This window comes from Callithrix jacchus, chromosome 18, assembly GCF_049354715.1.
Source record: "Callithrix jacchus isolate 240 chromosome 18, calJac240_pri, whole genome shotgun sequence".
NCBI lineage: Eukaryota > Metazoa > Chordata > Mammalia > Primates > Cebidae > Callithrix > Callithrix jacchus.
In genome coordinates this window covers 35,294,947-35,316,198 of record NC_133519.1, presented here as the reverse complement: position 1 = coordinate 35,316,198, position 21,252 = coordinate 35,294,947, and the positions used below count along the sequence as shown (strand labels likewise).

The following is a 21,252-nucleotide window of genomic DNA, read 5'->3' as shown; positions in this document are numbered from 1 at the left end:
GCAAAAACCATGACGTTTTCCCCAAATTATATCCACAGAAGCTGCATCAAAAACATAATATGGCAAGTTCTAAACTTGTAAAGTATAGAGAAAAACATATCACTTTTAAGAACTCCTAATATACTTCGTTTTTCAATAAACATATATAAATTCATATATAGCTTTAAAATACATAATTCATATACAGCTTTTCAAAAACACATCCCCTAAGTAATGTGAGGTACACCTCCACCCAATACTGGAAGGTTAGCAATGGAGTCATTCTCCTGAGGATGCGTGCCACTAGGTGGCATGTCAGGCTAACTCACTCACCTCTGAGCAACTTGCTGGCTACCGCCACACACCTCATGCCATTTTTGGTTAGTCATCTTGGGCCGCCTGATAAGCATTTAGGAAATGCTTATAACCAATTCAGCAGAAAATATAATTTTCACCTAAGTGGTGTGATGAGTATTAGTAGGATGTCTCTGCCAAGATTTTTGAAGAGAACCTGAAATTAGCCTACTTCTTACTTCTTGAAATGAAAGCATATAAAAATTGAATTAGATACTCATAGGGAAAAATGAATTATTTGTTTCACCTAATTTTAATCCATCCTATGAGTCTAGTCCTTCCTTGCTTTTTTATTTTTATTTTTTGTCTTTTTTTATTTTTACCTTTTTGTGGAGGATGGGGTCTCACTATACTGCCCAGGCAGTTCAGGAACTCCTGGCTCAAGCTATCCTCCCACCTCTGTCTCCCTAACTGTTGGGATTACAGGCATGAGCCATAGTGCCCGGCCTTCCTTGCTTCTTGAATGAAATCTAGATCCATAATTTCTTTGGCTACTCTTAACAATTAAGAGACTTCTGTTCAGTTTTAAACCCTAAAATAGTCTATGTCTGTAATTAAGACAGCCATTCTCTTATATTATCAAACTCTAAAGAATATGTAAAGTTAAAGCCTCTTGTCTTCCCCATCTTAAGTTTTTCTTTGCAGTCTAGAGCTTGCATTAAAAAGAAATGCATGTATGTGTGCCTTTTTCATTTTTTCCCATTTAGCACACTTCCTTCTTCTTTACTCACTCATTCTTCCTGCCCCACCCCCACCCCAGGGTTGCTGTGTATATATGGAGTCATTATGGAGAAAAGGAAGGCAGATAAGGAACAGGAAAGGTCTTTCTTGACTGGCACAATGTCATATGGTATTGCAGCAAATACGAGCTTACAACAAAAACCTATAAAACCCATAAAGAAACAAAAAACTGTGAGAATTAGTAGAAGTAGCAAGTCTAAAATTAGATCCACAAAGACTATAGATATTGGAACTACTGGATATAAAATTTTAGGTTAGTATCTTTAACATTTTCAGATAAATAAGAGGGCATTTAAAAAAAAGAGTAAGCCACAAGACACTATCAGCAGGGACTGTGCAGATTTAAAAAAGAACTAAATTAAACTCTTATAAATGAAATATATATTAATTAAAATTAAAATTCAAAGAAAGGAGATTAGAGCTAGCTGAAAAGAAAATTAGTGAGCTGGAAGATAAACCTGAAGAAATTTACCTGAATAGGGAACAGAAGACAGAGAGAGAGGAAATACAAAATATAGATTAAACAATATGGGGCTAGAACAAAAAAAAAAATCTAATGCTAAATTGGAATTCTCAAGAGAGTTTAAAAGGAAGAGGAAATATTTGATGTGTTAATAGCCGAGAGTTTTTCATATTTGATGGAAAATCCAATCCACAGATTTAGGAAACACCACAAATCCTAATCTGAAATAAAAAGAAATCCACACTTGATCACATGTTAATTAAACCAAAGAACACTAGAAACAAAAAAATCTTTAAAACAGCCAGAGAGACAAGGCAAATTAGGAAGGATAATTAAATTGGTAATTGATTCTTCAAAAACAAAAATAAGTCAGAAGGGAATGTAAAGATAACTTCAATGTCCTGAGAGAAAATAACTCTCAATCTAGAATTATACTCAGTGAAATTATCTTTCAAGAACAAAAATTAAATAAAGACCTTTAGATCTTTATTTAACAAAGGCTGATGAGTATCCTACCAACAAATCATCACTGAAGTAAACATCCTTCATAAAGAAAAGATTTCAAAAGGAAGCTCTGAAATATAGGAAGAAAAGATGTGTAGAAAAAACACATGGGTGATTCTAAACAAATACTTTATAAAAACAAAAATATTTTATAAAGTTGAAAAACCAAAATGGAATTAAAACTTTAGACAAAATAATACAACGTCCAGAGCGGGTAATCAGAGTTCAACTGTTTTAGAGTCTATATTTAAGCTAAATCTACATGTTACAATTTTAAAGTTAACTACTGAAAGAAAACAAAACTGAACCCAGATGCTTCAAGCAAGGACAGATTTTCTGCTTGACAAGGCCCCTAAAATCATCTGGAATTGTCTTTAGAAGGCTTAGCCATCCAAAATAGGATTAATAGTTCTCTGAAGTATTTATCTTTAGCTAACAACGGTTTTTAATTGCCTCCTCTTAATTACAGTACTGTGGAATTTCTCAAATCTTTACAGAACTTAAAATGTCCTCCCACAAATAACTTCCTTCTTCCCTTCTCCAACTGTAATTTCTTTCTTTCTTTTTTTTGAGATGGAGTCTCACTCTTGTTGCCCAGGCTGGAGTGCAATGTGCGAACTCGGCTCACTGCAACCTCTGCCTCCCAGGTTCAAATGATTCTTCTGCCTCAGCCTCCCGAGTAGTTGGGATTACAGGCATATGCCACCATGCCCAGCCAATTTTTGTATCTTTAGTAGAGACAGGATTTCTCTCTGTTGGTCAGGTTGAACTCTTGACCTCAGGTGACCCGCCCACCTCAGCCTCCCAAAGTGCTGGGATTACAGGCATGAGCCACTGTGCCCAGCCCCCAAGTGCAATTTCTAGCAGGCACATACTTGTGCCCATCTTGGAAATGAGCTAAGTACCACCACTTTATCCAACCACCTTTCCTGCCCCTCATCTCCTCCTGAATATTACAGTCTGTGGAGAGCAGGAGTGACGACAGAATTTATCTAGCTTACTACGATCCGTAAAAACATACCTTTTACTCTGTCAGTACCTGCCCCCTCTGTAACCCCACAATATGTATTCCTCTATTACCATACTTACAACAATCAGAGGAGGACAAGTATCACGAGTCTTTCTCTTGCTGAGGCCATTTAATGTGTCAGATCATGATTAACCATTGCTGTGTTAATTATGAGTTCTTGGTAACAAATGTAGGTGAGAATGCTTTATTTAGTTTAAAACATTACAAATTCAATTTGTATGTCTGACACAGAAAAAAAAGTGACGGACAACAGTAACACAAACATTTCAGTTTTGATGTCACAAACAAGGCACAAAAACTGACAGGTAGCCCTCACGAAGTCAACTTCTCGTCCCTCTGTCCCACCCTTCTATTCCCTTGATTCTCATAAGGAAATTTCTTATGCAGTCGTGTTTAATACTTTTGTTAATAAAGTGGCTTTTCCTTAAAGCCAAGGTAAAAGAGAAGCTATTTGTGTCTCTTTTAGCCTTCCCAGAAGAAATGAGTCAGACTAGTTATTTCATGTCCAGCCCCACCAAGAAACTCTAAGAAAACCTTTAGCTAAACCACTATCTTTTTCTTTCTCACATTGCTTCTCTCTATATATCTGATTCCTCTTAGTTCTACCTAAAATCTTAAAATATAGTGAAGATGCCAGAGTTTTGCTGTTATGCAGCTCCTGTCCAGAATTCTGAATCCAGATGAATCTGTAGTTTCATTCAGAAACTTCTCTGTAAGGATTCTCCAGAAAAGCTGAAGCACATATTTACCCCTCACAGCATAGCTAATGAGAATGAGGCTCTCAGCTGGGTTCAGTGGCTCATGTCTGTAATCCCAGCACTTTAGGCAGCCAAGATAGGAGGATCACTTGAGGCCAGAAGATTAACATTTGAGGAATGAATGGTGCTTGGCTGGATGAAGCAGCAACAGTATATGTCTTCATAGCTTCACCACATCTATGACATATGAACAAGTCTACAGCTCTTCTCACCAGATGCTTGGCTGTGAAGAGAAGAAGCCAGATTCCAGTCCCATAGGAATTGGAGAGGACTCGAGACAAGATAGTCAGAAGGCCTGCCTTTATAATTTCAAAAACCATTTGCTTATGGACAAGTCACTTACTATTTTTCAACCTCAGTTTTACATTATGTGTAATGAGACCACACATCTGCCCTGCCTCTATCACAGGAATTGATGTTGGGATCAAAAGAGATAATGCATGTAAACAGTAATATACATAAAAACAACACAAATATTATTAGCATTAACCTTCTCCCCCTCAAGTAGTGCTAAAACTCAGGCTGCTGCTTAAAGCAGCTCATCATCACCCTTGCGCCACTCTGCTATTCAAAGCCCCTTCTTCAAGCTTCATAAATCAGTTTCCCAGATGACTAGGAGGTAGAATACTGGCAGAAAAAAACTAGGCATTTTTTCCTTCTAGGACTTTAAGTAGCTGGCCCCCTATTTTAGTGAATTTGGATTTCTACATCCTATCAATCAATTTCAGACTTCTAGTAAGATGCTGGCAGCATTTAAGTCTGGTTTTGGAAGGATATATAATGGGGATTTTTATTATTCTTGCCTACCCAACTTTGGGTAAGACCAAAGAGGAAGTGCTATTGACCAGTCTTATAATTTGTATGCTTTATAAAATGATTTTTTCCATTTCCCCAATGCCCTCTTTTCCTTCTATTCATTTCAATTTTGCTAAAAATATATCAAGGGAATGAGAAAATTACCTGTAATTCTTATTGTCTGTTCTGAGACTGTCACAATAAATCACTATTCTGTAATGGAAACGTCTACAACAGGCTCCCTGGGAGTGCTCCCGACACTCCTTTCTCTCTGCCTGATGGTTTTACCACCACTACTACTGCACTCTGGTGAGCCCATCAGGGTCACAGCCAGACTTTTGGGTGTCTCACCACTGCCAGCCCCAAGGGAGTGAGAGACTTCACCAGGACATTTGAGGAAAAAAGTTCTAAGGCCCAAGGAAGCCTCGGGACTAGCTGTTTGGAATACACCAGAGGTATGACTTAGTGCAACAATTTCCAAATGCATCTGATCTCAGGAGTCTCCTGGAATGCATATTAAAAGTATGAATTCTGGCTCTACATCCACCCAATCAATCTCCAAGGCTGGGCCCAACAATACCTTTTTAACAGCAGCAATCAAGTTCATTCTTATGGTTAGGCAATTTTGGGAATGATTTTTTCCATTGATGAGCAGAAAAAATCCAGAGTTTAAGAGTCTTAAGACCTAATAGGTTTGTGACTTCATTAATGGCAATGATGGTCTCTTCACCTATTAAAAAAAAAACTGGGTTGAGGGTGGTGGTAAATTACAACAGGATCTGTGACTTTAGCTTCCCTTAAAGGCAAGATCGAATCAGATTACCTATGTGAAATTTTGCGGACTATTCAATTTACAGATGTGGTCAGTGCCTTGGGTGTGGGTGGCAGTCTTTTCCCATCTCCAGAATGCCTAATCCTACGTCAAGTGCACAGTGAGGATCATGAGAAGGGGGATGAGAGGCCTAGCATCTCCGTGAAACCTGCCCTTTGTTGGTGAAGATGGGCAGCAGCACTCCCAGCCGCAGAATTCAGCCCCAGGAGCAGCCGACATAGAACTCCCCTGTGAGCATGCTTGGATGGAATAGTTGGCACGCACCACCAGGTGCCTGGCCATTGTCTCCAACTTCCTAATGAATCCACGCATGGCCTACAGAAACAGCTCATCTACCAGGAGACACCTCCTTGCCACCTGCATCCACACTTCCTCCTCCAGCATGTTCCTGACTCATAGTGACTCATAGGCAAGCACTGCAGCTTATGCATCATCCCTCCGGGACCCCTGTTGCTCACCCTTCCCTGATCTTAATTCACCTCTTTTCAGTTCAGACTTTTGAATACCGGCTTTTCAGATCGCTGAGCATATTTTTAAATGAGATGATGGACACACACACACAATACTTTAATATCAAAGTATTCCCATTTATGTTTTTAAAAAAACTAAATCTCTGGGTTTATTATAATTTATCCATAGCACTATTTCATACTCTCTATATAAATAATCTCCTTTCTTCAGCATGTCTTATTTCCCCTATTACAGGGTCCTAGTGGACAGAGATTATGTCTTATACAAAGAAGCTAACAAATATAAGCATTTCCTATGCAGGACACACTATTCAAGGGAGAACAAACAAAAGGACACATAGAGGAAAGTCAGGGGTGCTGAGACAGCAAGCTTTGATTTGTCAACTCAGCCTTAACTCCTGTCCATATACCCAGAAACAACTGTTTTTTCTCTCCGCTGAAGGCCTGGAAGTCTGAATGATTTATGCAGTTCTACAAAGGACAACCTGGTCCCAACTCCCCAGGTTATTTCAGTAGCCTGCGATCTTCTTTGTATTTTTCAGTCTCTCTGTAGTTTTGTTGTCTTTGGAATTGCAGGTTTCCAATTTTAATAATTCTTTTAATTCTTTCCCATTGCTACCCTCAAACTTCACCAAAATCATACATGCCTGTAGCTTTAAAAAAGCATTATTTTTGGTCTCTGCAGCTGGTGCTATGAGGCTCTTTGGTGGTGAAAAGCCTGACACAGTGCTCAGTATAAAGCGATAATAGCTACCACAGCTACCCAATATTCTCCAAAATTGCCTGAGCAAGTTGAAATCCAAAGCTGGTGACTAAGAAGTTTTTTAGCATCTTTTCCATCTGAACTGAGGTCCAAACACACAGGCTAGACCTAAGCTTTCAGAGGCCAGGGACACTAGCAAGTCTGAAACTCAGCACCAGGGTTATGGCTTGTGTCTTCCAGCCCTTGGAAGTGCCAGCACTGAGTTCAACTGTTTTCCCGATATCTCCAAGACTTGTCAAAGCAACAGGAAAGTCCTTTGGTAGGTCAATTCTCCAAGCAATGACACCTACCAGCTCACTGCCCCGACCCTCACCCAGCCACGTCTTTATTTCATTGCAAACGCAAGAATTTTTTTTTGGAAATGTCATGAAGTACACATGGATAGTAGAGGAACGATACTCTGAGAACAGGGCCTAGCTCCAGTGGGGTGGCTCTGGAGAAGACAAAAAAGATGGTAAAAAAAAAAAAGAGACCTTCTTCAGAGGTTGTCCATGGATCCACCGACAGGGAATAACCCACTGCTGGATTAAGGAACAGCAAAGTCAAGCATCATCCTCCACTGATTTGACCCGAACATGTACACAACAAGGGTTCAGGTGAAAAGCTTTGAAAAAAATCTGTCAACAAAAGCAGAGGCTATGAGAAACACAAGTTTGGACGGAGTAGGGGATTCAGGGATGAACATTCAGACAAGAAAGCGTCAGGTTTGTTCTTGTGGAGAACATACAGAATGCATCAACTTTTCATGCCTCGGGTAGGAATCAGAAATTTGGGCTACATTCAGCTAGGCAGTTCTTCCGTTGGTATTAGCTTGACTCACTCATATGTCTGCAATCAGCTGAAAGTTGATGGGCTGTCAGACAGGAAGACACGGGTAATTGGGCCCTTTTCTTTTGTCATGCAGCAGGATAGTCCAGGCTTGTTCACCTGGTGGTAGTTGCAAGGTTCCCAAGAGCAGCAAAAGAGGACAAGCCCCATGCACAAGAACTTTTCAAGTCTCTGCTTGTGTCACATTTGTTGGGCTACTGGCTAAATCAAATCACACAGCCAACTCCAGATTCAAGGGGTGGGGAAAAAGATGGCACCTCTTGATGAGAAGGGAAGTGTTTGTGGCCATTTTTGCAATCTACACAAACTGTAAACTCCAGAGATCTAGCTTTGGAACTTAGGCAAATTCTATCATTTAGGCAAGGGTGGAAATAGGAAGTACTCCTTCCTGAGAAAGCAGTATCTCTTATTTCTTGAAAGCATCCATAGTGGCAGTCTAGTCAGGCCAAAAGCTGTATGTGCCACAGCCCCCATGCCCTAGAATGGCAGAACTGGGATGGCAGAAACAATTATGGTAAGTGAAGCACAAAACCAGAAAAGACTGAGTGAAGTTTGTGGGGGAAATGGTCCACATTCAAAATATAATAAGACGATGTTATTTCCCTCTTAAATTCCTTCTCATTCTTTTATACATGCATTACTGCTTTCTCCTTTTTCCCCTCTTCTTCTTCATGTGTGTATTTTAAGCATTTCTCCAAGGCACCCGATGACAATCTAACCAGAGTGCAGAGGGAGGCAGGGCTCTGTGTGTGGCACCAACCTGCGGAAAGTCCAGGACAGGGTCTCGAGAGAGAAAAGAGTCCTTAATGTCTAAGACTCAGATACTGACATGTGCAACAGAAAAGAAAAAAGCAGTTTACGTTCTCCGAATGGAAAAGGAAATACCACTTAGACAGCTTTTCAAAAGTATACTCGCTTTTGCTTTGTCCTAGCCACTCAAGAATTGTCATTCAGAACAAACTGAAGTCATTTCTGTGATTGTCCCAGAGGTCACTGTCACTGAGCTCACCAAGGGCCTTTTGATTTTAGTGTAACAACAGTCATTGACTAGTGACTGGAAAGTGACGGGGATAAAAGGTATATTTTGATTTGAAGCTATCTTCCCTTGTCAGCAGAAGGCCTTCTTCTCCTGGTAGTAATAAATTCTTCTAAGTATAGCACAGGAGGTGTAGAAAAGCATACTGTAGGCATAGACAGTTTCTGGAGATTAGCAGTCCAGAGCTAAGTCTCTTTCAGAATTGGAAATAGAGTCCTGGTTCTGCTAAGGGAGGAGGCTGGGCAGAATAAACGCTATGGTTGAGAAACTGAATGTAGGAATGTATGTTCTCACACATTCTTTCTTTCTTGGTAAGTTTCTCAAACTAGTTAGATGGGCACAGAGGTCTGAAATCAGCCTCTCTTAAAGGCTGCCTCCCATCCCTTGCCAAAGCAGAGATGAGCAAATCTTCCAAGGTGATGGCCAGAGAAGGTCCTGGGCCTGCTGGCTCTTAGATTTGTATCTTGTCCCTGTAGTCCATGTCTGATTTCTAGTCATCCAGAGAAATGTTGACAACATCAGACCACAAGGGACATCCTGGTTGGAAAGTCATTCTAGGAAAGAGCAGAAAGAGCCCAACATTAAGCCACATGCTAAAGAAAACAACCAATAACAGATGGTTCACTGGGCAGAGTCCACAACCTATTCAGTGCCAGGCACCCCTGACTCTCAGAACCTGTCATTAGACCTGTGATGGTTGATCCTAATATGCAGTAGAGGCTAAAGCCAACATACATCTGATAGGCTTAGTTCCTTAGCCACAAAATAAGTTCTCACTCCCTTAAGGATAACTACTTCACAGCTCCACAGCAGCAAGTGTGGTTGGTATACCATAAACCTGAAATCGCCTGAAAGTTTCTTCCCTACTCATAGTACTTTGGTTATTGTATTTTTTTATTTAAAGAAAAATGAAATACACGGAATTCCTTTAGAAGGGCTAATAATTGTGTCAAAACCTTTTTCTGTTCATATTCCTTCTCCTCATACTAAACATTAATGAAAATGCCCAGCTCGGATTCATAAAAAACAGAATGGTGGGGAGGCAGGGTAATTGAGGAGGGGCAGAAGCAGTTGTGCTTAGAGACCAGTCTCCAAAGCATGGGGGTCAGAGGCACTTGGTACACACAGTGGATATTTGTGATTGTCCCTAACGTTTCTCTGAGGTCCAGGGCTCCCATTTTCAGGCTGAGGGATGTAGTAGGCAGCTTTCGGCATTTTGAAAATAATAAAGTCTGTATAAGGCCACTTACAAAAGAGACAATGAACTGGGCAGGGACCAAGGGATTTCCTTCGCATATATGACTACAGTTTACACTCAATAAAACGTCGAAGGAGAACAAACATGAGGTGTCCTTTGCAAACAGCAGTGGCTCTTAACCTTCTCTGGGATGTGGATTCTCGGAAATCTGATGCAGGTTACAAACCCTTGCCCCAAGCAGGGCTGGGGAGGAATACACACAGAAGCACGCACTGAAGATCTGCGCAGACCTCAGAAGCCCACCTAAAGGCCGGTGGTGGTGATGGCTCCCGGAATCGCTGACGCTACGCGCTTCTGAGTTGGTTAACTACCTAATTCTCCGTGTTAAACCATCTACAGGCCTACTACTTTCTGCCTGTTTTTCACCTCTCCCGGCGCATGCTCCTTCCTTCCTCTGGCCCTGGACAGAATGAGGTTGAAAAGCTACCGGGCCTAACATCCGCATTCAAACTCCCTTGGTCAGGCCCCGGCAGCCTCTCCGGGCAGAGGCCTCCCGCCTCGCCACCTCCCCGGCCCGGCCCGGGACAGCAACGCTGCCCGCCCTGCCCCGGCGGCTCCCGCTCAGCCCCCTCCGAGGAGGGGCGGCAGACGCGGCCTCACGGTTTTCTTGGCGGGCTCCTTTTTCCTCTTCTTCTCCGAGTTGCTGTGGTACGGCAGGTCGCGGCCGCGGTAGGAAGGGCCGCGGGTCAGCTCCAGCTCACTGTAGGGCGGCAGCGCGTCGTCGGACGCGTCCTCCTGGTCGTCCTGGGACGAGCTCGCCTTGTAGGTGCCGGGCGGCGACCACGCGTAGTAGGAGGCGCTGCGCGGGCCGAGCTGCGCGCTGCGCTTGGACGGGGTCTCCAGGCTCCCGCCGCGGCTGGCGCCCTCGGGCCGCGGCTGCCGCTCCCGCGTGCCGCCCAGGTACGAGTGGTCGTACTTGGGCGCGGTGCCCGGCGTGCGGCTCACCAGCCGCGGCAGGTGCGCGTCCTCGGCCGGTCTGCGGCGCGCGGGGCTGAAGGCCCAGCCGCGGTCGGCGTCGGTCAGGGGCTCGCGGCTGCGGCTGCGCTGGCCGTAGTATTCCTCCAGGGAGTCGTCCTGGTAGAAGCCGCCGTGCGCCCGCGACTCCGAGCGCTCAAAGCGGCTCCCGCCCCGCGCCTCGTGGTTGTTGCCGTCGCCCCGGCGGGGCCGCTGGCCATAGGAGTCAGCGAAGGCCGCCAGCTCATCCATGGAGACGGCCGGCACCCCCGTGGCGAAGTTCTTCCGCGACAGCATCTCAGACTTGGAGCGCGGCTGGCTGCGGGCAGAGGAGGTTGGGGTCAGACGGCCCGTCCCTCCCCCAAGCTTGAGGCCGGGAGTTCGAGGCTGAGCTCTGAGAGCACCCATAGTGTCCTGGGGCCGCACTCAGGCACCTTGGCCCCAGCCACAGCTCTGCTCCAGGCTGGATGAAGCATTCCCGGCTCCTCTCATACCCCAGAACGTCAAGTGGGGACAACCGGTCACACGTGTGCCATGCTTCAAAATGGGGTTGTGTGGATAGAAATTTTGTGTCCCATGGAATACCGACACACCATGGGGCTGCCTTCTGGTCATTATGTTGTGACCTCTGGTCGACAACCACACATCTCACTCCACCCTCAAAGCCAGCGCAAGTGTCACTACAACAGTTGTGGTCCCAGGAGGCCCTGTAATGTGTGGTGACACACAGGCCTTTTCCCCATCAGAGCCGAGGGCCAAGTTACCTACTGGGACAGGAGGGGAGAGGGACCCTTGCAATTTGTAAAGGAAAGGCAGTATCTACTGTCTTTTAAGGCAAAAGACAGATGAGTGGTGAAGGTGCTATTTAGGGGGAATAGCAAATCTTATACTCCCACAATTGTTGGTCACATTACCTGGGTAAGTGCCTTAGCACCTGGAAGTTTCTATTTTTCCAGTTTAAAATGGGGACATTAATAGTAGCTGCCCTTTAGAGTTATGAGAATTAAATGCAAAAGAAGTGTTCGGCATTTTACCTTTCATATACTAAATGATCAAAAATGAGAGAGATGGCCAGGCACAATGGCCCACACCTGTAATTCCAGCAGTTTGGGAGGCTAAGGTGGGCAGATCCCTTGAGCTCAGGAGTTCGAGACCAGCCTGGGCAACATGGCAAAACTCTGTCTCTACCCATCCCCCTCAAAAAAGATGGAGATGATGGGTGCGATTTTTTTAGAAGTTATAGGATAAAATATATGAGAAGGGCAGAGATATGTTAAGGTTCATTAAAGGGTCTAGGGGACCCATTTCAAAGGTCTTGAATAATTACTTCTACACATGTTGTCACAAGTGTTTCCTGTCTTGACAAATGTGAGCTGTTCAATATCCTGTAGAAAGAGAGATGTGTCAGCATAACCTGGAATGGGAGACAGAGATGAACTGGATGGCATCTTCCTTGCCTTCCAGCTCCTGCCCCCAAACACCCAGACCAGACCTGCCCCTCACAGCCATCACCTGTGCCTGAAGCTCTCCCGATCCTCTTTGTTATACTCCATGGCTGAGGGCCCACGGCTTGCCCCACTGCTGCCTCCCATGACACCTGACCAGTAGTCAGGATTGCTCTCCAAGTCCCCAGACACTGGGAACTGCTTGTTTCTCATCTGATGGAAAGACTGGCGGAAATTGCTGTCCTCGTCATGTAGGGAGCTGAGTTCTGAGATGGTGTTGTTATCTGTAGGGACAAAACCAGGCATGATAGAGCTTTCTAAGTGTTACTCTGTGTTAGATAGGAAAAGAATCCTGTTAAGGGGAACACCCTAGGTTCCAGGAAACTCCTGCCTCATTCCTGTCCAGGGTGGGTTATAAACCTGAACTAGTGGTGTTTGTATTCTTAGCAGGAATTGGCTCCAGTTTGAAGCCTACTTGCTTACAGAGCGGGAGGTTCCTACATGTTCTGTTCTTGGAATAGGAGAACAAGTTTGTTATTGTTGCACCTAAGGCAGGCTTTCCAGGACTCAGGCTCTCTGTTGCTGGCCTCCTCCTAGTATATCATCATTCTTGTTCAAATGTTTTCTTCTTCGTTTATAATTCTGTGATGAGCTGTGTTGATCCCAGGCATGTTAAGCCAAAAGCAGAAAAAGAGAGACAGAAGCATAGATCACAGCATCTTCCTTACTGTTGGCCCAGTCCTAAGATGGGCCTTCAGAGCCAATCCTGCCACATGCTGTAGAGGCACCGCATTCTGGCCTCCTTTGGCTGTGCTCCTCCCCACAGAGCAAGAAGTCCACAGAGTAGTTGAACAGTCAAGGGGAAACATGTTCCTAGTGTCCATATACCCCCTGCCTAGCCCATGCTCATCTAGGAACCTGGAAGATGCTGCCCAAGTAGAACCAAGTCTACTTCTAGGACCTGGGCAGACCTCTTCCTCTCCCCCAAAAAAGCTTTCCAGGGGTATGTGGCCATGAGTGGTTAGGCCAGCAGTTTGGAGGTGTAGGAAGAAAAGTAGAGGGGGCTGTACTTACACCTGTGGGCCTCTACTTAAACTCTGGCCCTAGCCCAAAACTGGGGGTATCGAGTCACAGCTTTCTCATTTCCTGAAGTGGCCTAAGTAGCTTTTTGCAAAAGCACTTGTGAATATGGACCAGAATCACAGTCTGGAAAGGAAAAAATAAATAAATACTCAACTATTTATTTATAAAACTTTGAAATGTATTGAATTTCATTGTACTTAAAAACTAAATCTACCAAATCTATTTGCAATGTAACTGAATCCATTTGTTTTCTAAAATCCTTTAATTAGAACTTCAAAATATTATCAAAAATAGTATTTACCAAATTTCAGGCCTAGCTGTTGAGTGAGAGGTAGGCCAAGATAAGATGTGGAAATGTGTGTCTCAGATTCCCTCAACTTTCCCCCCTCACTATCCCGAAGAGTACGTGGAGGACCAGGGGATTTTTCTACAAAGATGAGGGAGGGCCTCCCAACACAGCCACCTAGTTCTGTTTCACCAGGGACACAGCGTTTACCATGAATGCCATTCAGATTAATCATGCCATCAGTTGATTTTTAATTATAATTTAACTTTTAACTTTTTCTTCCATCTAAAAAGAAGGGACTATGCCTATCTTAAGGAAAATAACTCAGATACTATAAATTAACAAAATCTACAACTTTCCCTTTCTCACAATCCCCATGAATTCCAGTACACAAAGAAGAGGCCTTTAAAATGCACCAAATGAGCCTACTGGAAAATTGTGTCATTGGCTCAGAACTTTCCTTAAACTTCAGGGAATACTTGACCTTTTTCATTTCTCTAGATAGTGAGGATGATCTATGTTTCACTATTCACAGTGATGGATTGTCTAAGTTGTATGTTGTGCTAAAATTTCTGCCAAATTGAACATGAACATCGACCTGTCCCCATCTCACAAACATCCATAATATAACTCTAGGATAGGGATAAGCAAACTTCTTTTTGTAAAGGGCCAGAGAGTAAATATTTTAGGTTTTGCAAGCCATATTGACACAACCATTCAGTTCTGCCACTGTAGCATGAAAGCAGGCATAGATGCAACATAAGTAAACTGGCATGGCTGTATTCCAGTAACCTTTATTTATAAAAATAGGAAGTGGGTCTGGGCATGGTGGCTCATGTCCATAATCCCAGCACTTTGTGAGACCAATGAGGGAGGATTGTTTGAGCCCAGGAGTTTGAGACCAGCCTGGGCAACATGGTGAGATCTTCATCTCTATAAAAAATAAAACAATTAGTTGTGTGTGATGGCACATGCCTGTGGTCCCAGCTACTGGTGAGGCTGAGGTGGGAGGACCCCTTGAGCTGAGGAAGTTGAGGCTGCAGTAAGCTGTGCTGTATTCCAGCCTAGGTAACAGAGCAAGACCTTGTCTCAAAAAAAAAAAAAAAAAAAAAAGAAGTGAAACATATTTGGCCCAGGAGATATAGTTTGCTGAGCCCTACTCTAGGACTTCCCAGACTAAAAACATCCCCAAAACAACCCCCCATTTGGAAGGGCAAAGCAAATAAGGACCATACTGGCTAGCAAATTCACAAGCCTGGACCTCAAACTCAGTTCTTACAGAACCTGTTACTCTCCTGCTCCAACCTGAAACTATGAGATCCATTTTATAAAGAGATTTCAAGATTGCCCACTTCCATGATCCACCCCATAGTTTACTCTGTTTTTCAGGAATAGGACCTCTCAAAATAAACAGTATTCCTACTTTATGTAGTTATTGTAAAATTAACTTGCAGGTTTCAGGAGATGAGGGTTCCAGTTCTGGCACTGGCACTGAGTATTGGTACTTGTTACTTTTCCTCTCTGCCTTAGTGAGGGGATGGATTCAACAACCCCAGAGTCTCTTCCAGCTCTAGCATTCTAAAGTCCTATTAGCTAGAAGGCTGTGGTCTCTGAACAGAAACTGCTGTTACAGCCACGGAGCCATCCACAGTTTGCTCGAGTTTCCTGTGGAAAGAGCACAGGACTGGGAATCAGAAGAGTTGGAATCTAGTCTTAATTGCCACCGCATTCCTAGGCTTCTGTTTCCTCATCTGTGCACTACAAAGGTTGACCTAGGCCATGTCTAAGACCCTCTTGGACTGTAAGAATCCATTACCTTATGACCAGTAAGCCCATAGAGACCATTTTAATCAAGTAGAGAGACAGGAGACATCGCCTAAACCAGAATTGATCCTTTAGTTTTAACCTTAGCTGTTAACTTTTTCCCTGAGCTGTGAGATTTGCAGATTTCCTGCAGACTCCTCTGTGGTACCTGACTCACTCTGTCTCTGGCCCCTTACAGGGATCCATGACAACATTGTTACAACTAGCTTGTCAAGTGCAGTGACATCTGCATTCCTGACATTCCAATCTGGAAATGGTCTTTTTATAGTCAGTTTGGTGGGAGGATACAGCAATGGATACAACGCAGACAGGATGAATTTAGAATTGCAAACTGGGTGGAATATGTTGTCCTTAATCTGAATAAAGCTCCTCTAGTCTGGGACTGTTTCCCCAACAATTCCGTCAAGTCTCTCGTTAGTTCCAAGAAGAGGAGTTAAAGAGAGAGCATAATGACCTCACTTCCACACCCGCCAGCACCTTCTGATAATCAGCTTGTCCATACGGGACCTGCTTGTGTTGTCTCCCATGATAGACGGTAATTTGGAATCCACCCCAAGAATCAGCTGTGTCAACTACAAAGTATCCAAGGGCTGGGGGTGAGTTAAGGGTTGGGGCCCTGCCACCTCAGACTTAGGATTCAAAACGTTCTTTTGACAAGAGGAGCGGCCTCTTTGCTTGCCCTTTAACCTCTGTTGTTTGGCATCTTCGAGGAGCAACAACCTCTTTTTTCCAGGTTTATGTGCCAGACTTGTTCTTTTACTTTCAGGAGGCCTCCATGCAGCGAGCTGATGGTTGGATTGTTCAAGGCTAGGGCCATTCACATTGGAAAAACTGATACTCAAGCTTCTACATCTTAAGACATTACTTAGAATATATTTTAAAGGGAGTAGAAGGGAGACTATTTTAATAAAGCATTCCAAACCCCAGGATAAAACACAGCCCCAGAAATACTGACCGTCCATTGAGAGAACCAACATAAACCAAAGTGCTACAGAATTGCTCTGCTCTTCACACCAGAAGACCTTTTTTTTCCCCCTCTGTGTACTGAGAGCTACTTTCTTCAGTAGTGTCACCAGCACCCCTGCTAGTTCTAAGCCTGTAAGCTCAGGGCTGCCCAAGTTTGGTGACCCCCAAGTCCCCTTTACACACTAACTCCTGCATAATGCGCAGATCACAGAAAACTAACAGATGCTCACATCTGCCTCTCATCCTTCTGGCTGGATCAAACTGAGCCAGCTCCTTCTCAACATAGTACAGGACCTTCATGGAGTCTCTCTCTTTGTCAGCCTGGATCCGGTAACCTTTGCGAACTGTTGAGAAAAGCACAAGAAGGTGAGCTGAAAAAGGAAAATATCAGGAGAAGGAGGCCTCCATTTATTTTACCAAGTAGAAAATAGGGTTTCCAATTATAACAACTCTTTTTGAAATCACCCAGAAATAACAATCTATATTTATACATATGAGACCATATCTGTTATCCCCTTTATCAGATGGCGCCACTGGAATGGAGGACCTAAAGGTCAACAACAGAATTCCATCACAGTCTATTTTCAGTCATTTATTAACCTCTGCTTCCCATCTTTCGACCTCCTGCAGCTCCACTTAGCGCTCATCTTCTCAATGCTTTTGAGTTCCATTGGAGGAGGGTATTCACACTAAAAAAAGACCACTTTCTAGGTTGAGGACATGCGTCACTCTACCATCTGAGGATCACACCTTCACTTTGTGGGAGCACAGGTAACTTTAAAAACATCAAGGACCTTGACAAGTTGGCCTGAAAGCTTTGAGTTGCCTGGAAGATAGATAGTACAAAAATTCCTTAAACTGAGTTGTGTATAAGAGCTAATATTAATTTCTAGACCATATACATAGTAGTACAAAACAAAATTCAAACTACGTGGATTTTTAATTATGGTTCCATTTTATTTCTTTAGCATTTTCCTTTTAGGAAAAGGAATACTGTATTTTAGACATGATTAATTCAAGCTGCTGCTATGCGGTTACAAGCAGCTGTTATTTTCAGGGCTTAATAAAAAACAAAACTAAAGCAGGCACGAGAACATCTCCTACATCCCTATCACTCATATTGTCAGAGACAAAGGCCGTTTAAGCCCCATATCGCTTAAGCATGAATGTAGCCCAATACCAGCCCCCAGAGTGACTGATACCAGCGGGCCTAATGCACAGATAAGAGAAAGAAGAAAAAAACGAAAGAGAGAAGGGAATGATGGGATGAGTACAGAACAATAATGGTAATTAGACAGTACTCACCAGGCACTAAAAATGTGCTAGGTACTGTGCTAAATGCTTTACATGGACATTTGTTCCTCAGAACCATCTAAAACAGTACTGTTATCAGCCACATTTTATGTTTGAGAAAATTTGGGGTCACAGAGGTTTCATAACTTGCCAAGGAAAAATTTAGCAGTGCCAGGGCTGGAACCATGTAGTCTGATGGAAGCTTAAACATATTAGGGCATCTTGCCTCTCTAGAGTCTAGGAAGAGAGGTGGTAAGAAGAGACAGGTGAGAAGGATAAGGAAGGAAAGCCCAGAGTAAGAAATGCTTTAGCTATGCCACAGGTTGTATGGTCTGCAGCGTGGTCCTATCTTCCAGCTCTTCAAGACTTTTCAATGGGATGGAAGCTAGTGACCTAATGCCAACATTTCCTGTTCCCAAAGTGGGGCAAACACCATAAAGAAACCACATGACTGCATGTAAATCCAGTGAAAACCCTGTGGTGTAGTGTCTGGCCATGTTACCCTGACTGCGGACAAACCCCTCCCACACAAGCTATTTACATGGAAGATGAAAATATAAAATTCCATCGCATTCTAATTGTAGCCCAAGCACTAAAAACAGAAGTCACCCACACACCCATTTGCAGGTGCACTGATTTTCTATATGAGAATATACTGGGCAGTCCACATTCATCTCAAATTGTGGAATTACTAAGAAAAAAAATTAATGAATCTCAGCACACTCTTTTTAGTGGCACTTTCTCCCAGAAGTTAGATCCATAATCCTTGCATGAAAGCAATTATTAGCAGAAATAATTTTATTTATCAAGCTAAACATTCTTCCATCTGTACAGAGGCATTTACAGAGTCATACAGACAGTTCAATTAAAATGCAATTATCCCATGGAACTGCGATGTCTGTTCTGGAGGCAGTTATGTCTGATGGATGAGGCTCTAGCCTGAGAAGCGGGGAACAGGGCATCTTGTAGCATGCTGTGCTATTTATTGAGGGACCTCAAACAAATGATGACCTATCTAGGACTCAGTTTTCATGTCTATAAAATGCAGTGAATACTTCCCAATCTTTAAATAATCTCTTAATGATGAGAGAACAACTAAGACCAAATCAGTGGAGCACTTTGAGTTCTCTGTAATTATCAGGAGCAGCTCATATGCTGCCTCAGCCAAAGGGCTTTCTTTGATTCTCACAGCTTAAAGAGTTCTGTTTCTCCCTCTCTAACTTATAAATCATTCAATTTGAATTTTATCATGGTCCTTAATAATATATTCTAGTTTATTTAGGTTATCTGTATAAATGTCAAATCTTCTAAAAGATTCTTGAAGGGAAAGAATCCTTATGGTTCTGGATCTCCATGTGCCTAAAACCATGCTTTACACATAGTAGGGAACTTAAAAAATGTTTGTTGCATGCTTCCAGCCTGGGAATTGGGGCAAGGTTAATGGCTTCTTTGAAAAGTTTATTTTCAGTAGAGTTTTTCTCTTTAGACTGCAAACTTCCTGAAGACAAGGACTAGGTCTCTGTTCCCTTCTGTATCCCCAGCACCTAGCATAGAGCCTGGCACATTGTAGACATTTGAAAGATGTGTGTTTGTAATGAATGAAGGAATGAGTGAATGAATGAGGAGAAACTGGGAATAGAAACCATATTATAAGAGATTACAATGTATAGCAGATGAGGCCATATGGGTGGTTTATGGGAGAATTTTGACCAGGAAGGGAAAGGCTTGGATCATAGCAAAGTTTAGGTAAGTATCATGATTATTGTTAATTATTTTTAAAGTAAGAAAAACTAGCTTGTCTGTAGGCATTATGGAAAGGGCCTGCTCTACCAGCAGCTGTGGTTTTATCCAGGTGTTCTAATATGTGAAGCGCTGTTACGGTAAGCATTCAGTAATACTGAGCTAGAGGTCATGGGGGATGGGGCCCACAAAGTTGTTGCTGCATGGAACAATGTACCAGCTGTGCCCTGGTGGAGAGAGATGGCCGGTGAGAGATGGCTGCTACCCTGAGCAGCAGCTGGAGAATCCTCAGTTAATTGCCACTTGGACTAGAGCATAGTTTTCTATGTCATTATAACAAATTACACTCCTCATTATGATACAGATTTGATTGTGTATGCATAGGTTATCATGTCCCTGAGAAGTTACAGTAACCATTTATAGCCTCAAATGAAGATGATAGTTTTGCCTCCAGTACTGGCATTATAAAGAGACTCCACTGTACCAGATACTTTCAACCTTGACTTCTTCGTCACAGTAGCCCTTGACTTCAGAAATCTAAATTCCTCTAATTTGTCCAAAAAAAAGACAGAAGTAAAGTTTTGATCTTTTGACTTTAGGTGTATCATCCATTTGGTTTCAGTAGCTAAAAACCTAGGCAATTCTTTCTCCCTTTAAAAGGTATTGGACTTTTTAAAAAATGGTAAGCTACAAGTTCAAATACACTAAACAATTCTCTGATCCTGGTAGAATAGGGCTCTATGTCACATACATTCTGAGGGAGATAAGAAACACCAGAAAACCAACGCCGGGTGCGGTGGCTCATGCCTGTAATCCCAGCACTTTGGGAGGCCGAGGCGGGTGGATCACGAGGTCAAGAGATCGAGACCATCCTGGTCAACATGGTGAAACCCCGTCTCTACTAAAAATACAGAAAATTAGCTGGGCACGGTGGCGCGTGCCTGTAACCCCAGCTACTCAGGAGGCTGAGGCAGGAGAATTGCCTGAACCCAGGAGGCGGAGGTTGCGGTGAGCCGAGATCGTGCCATTGCACTCCAGCCTGGGTAACAAGAGTGAAACTCCATCTAAAAAAAAAAAAAAGAAAAGAAACACCAGAAAACCTTTCCTGGTCCCTCCTCTCCAAGGATGAGGTTTTCCTTTCTGAGCTGGCATCCTGGATCAATCTTTTCATATACTGCCTTGCATTACTTACTCATTTTATTTCTACTTACAAGCCCCCAGCAACCACCTGCTAGTCTGTAAATTCCTTGAGGGCAGGTAAAATTTGTAGGCATTCATTAAATTTTTCTTGATTTGAAAGCAAATAGCAATGGTGTCAGATTGATTTTTATCTGTAATTTGTCTGAAGATCAGAGAACTCTCTGGGGTATGTGGTAATGTTTTAATAAGAAATGTCCTAGACTATTGGCCAAAGTTCAGCATATTTGGAAAATGACTTTTTTCCTAGTGATGTTTCAGTTTAGGATCAATGGATGATTTATCTGTTTTCAAGTTCAGTCTGCCCCAAGTCCTTTGGTTGGTGTGGTTCTTCATACTTCACCTCCCCTAGTTTATTAGCCTTGCCAACTTCGATTTTACTGGAGAGAGGATACTGGGATATTCACTTTGATGCCAAACTATAATTTAAAACATTCTTATTATTAAAGGATTTTTGCTGATACTTTTGACCCCATTATGGCTTAGGCAGTTTTCAGCTAAGTTCCCCATTATAGCCAAAATCCAACTTATAAAACTTGCAAAAGAAGTCTCTAAGGCAGATACTCATGGATATAGCCTTGTTCTGCATGTCCTATCTTAATAAGCTAAGTAAAGCTGTTTATGGATGATAGAACAGCTGCCAGATTCCACCC

General features: G+C 43.0%; 1 protein-coding gene across 7 annotated transcripts in view; it reads right to left on the bottom strand.

The window, feature by feature from the left end:
• Positions 1-3,241: 3,241 nt before the first annotated feature.
• The window catches only part of ILDR2 (immunoglobulin like domain containing receptor 2), a 61,890-nt gene continuing 43,879 nt past the window's right edge, over positions 3,242-21,252 (bottom strand). For 6 of the 7 annotated variants that reach the window (XM_035280198.3, XM_054247877.2, XM_078356358.1 and 3 more), the window contains 4 exons: positions 16,600-16,713; positions 12,278-12,494; positions 10,412-11,084; positions 3,242-9,107 (listed from right to left, as the gene is read on the bottom strand). In XM_035280198.3, coding sequence (XP_035136089.1) covers positions 9,072-9,107; positions 10,412-11,084; positions 12,278-12,494; positions 16,600-16,713 — 1,040 coding nt within the window. In that variant the 3' untranslated portion in view covers positions 3,242-9,071. The remainder of the gene's footprint in view (positions 9,108-10,411; positions 11,085-12,277; positions 12,495-16,599; positions 16,714-21,252) is intronic. The other variant, XR_004736651.3, reaches the window with a different exon arrangement.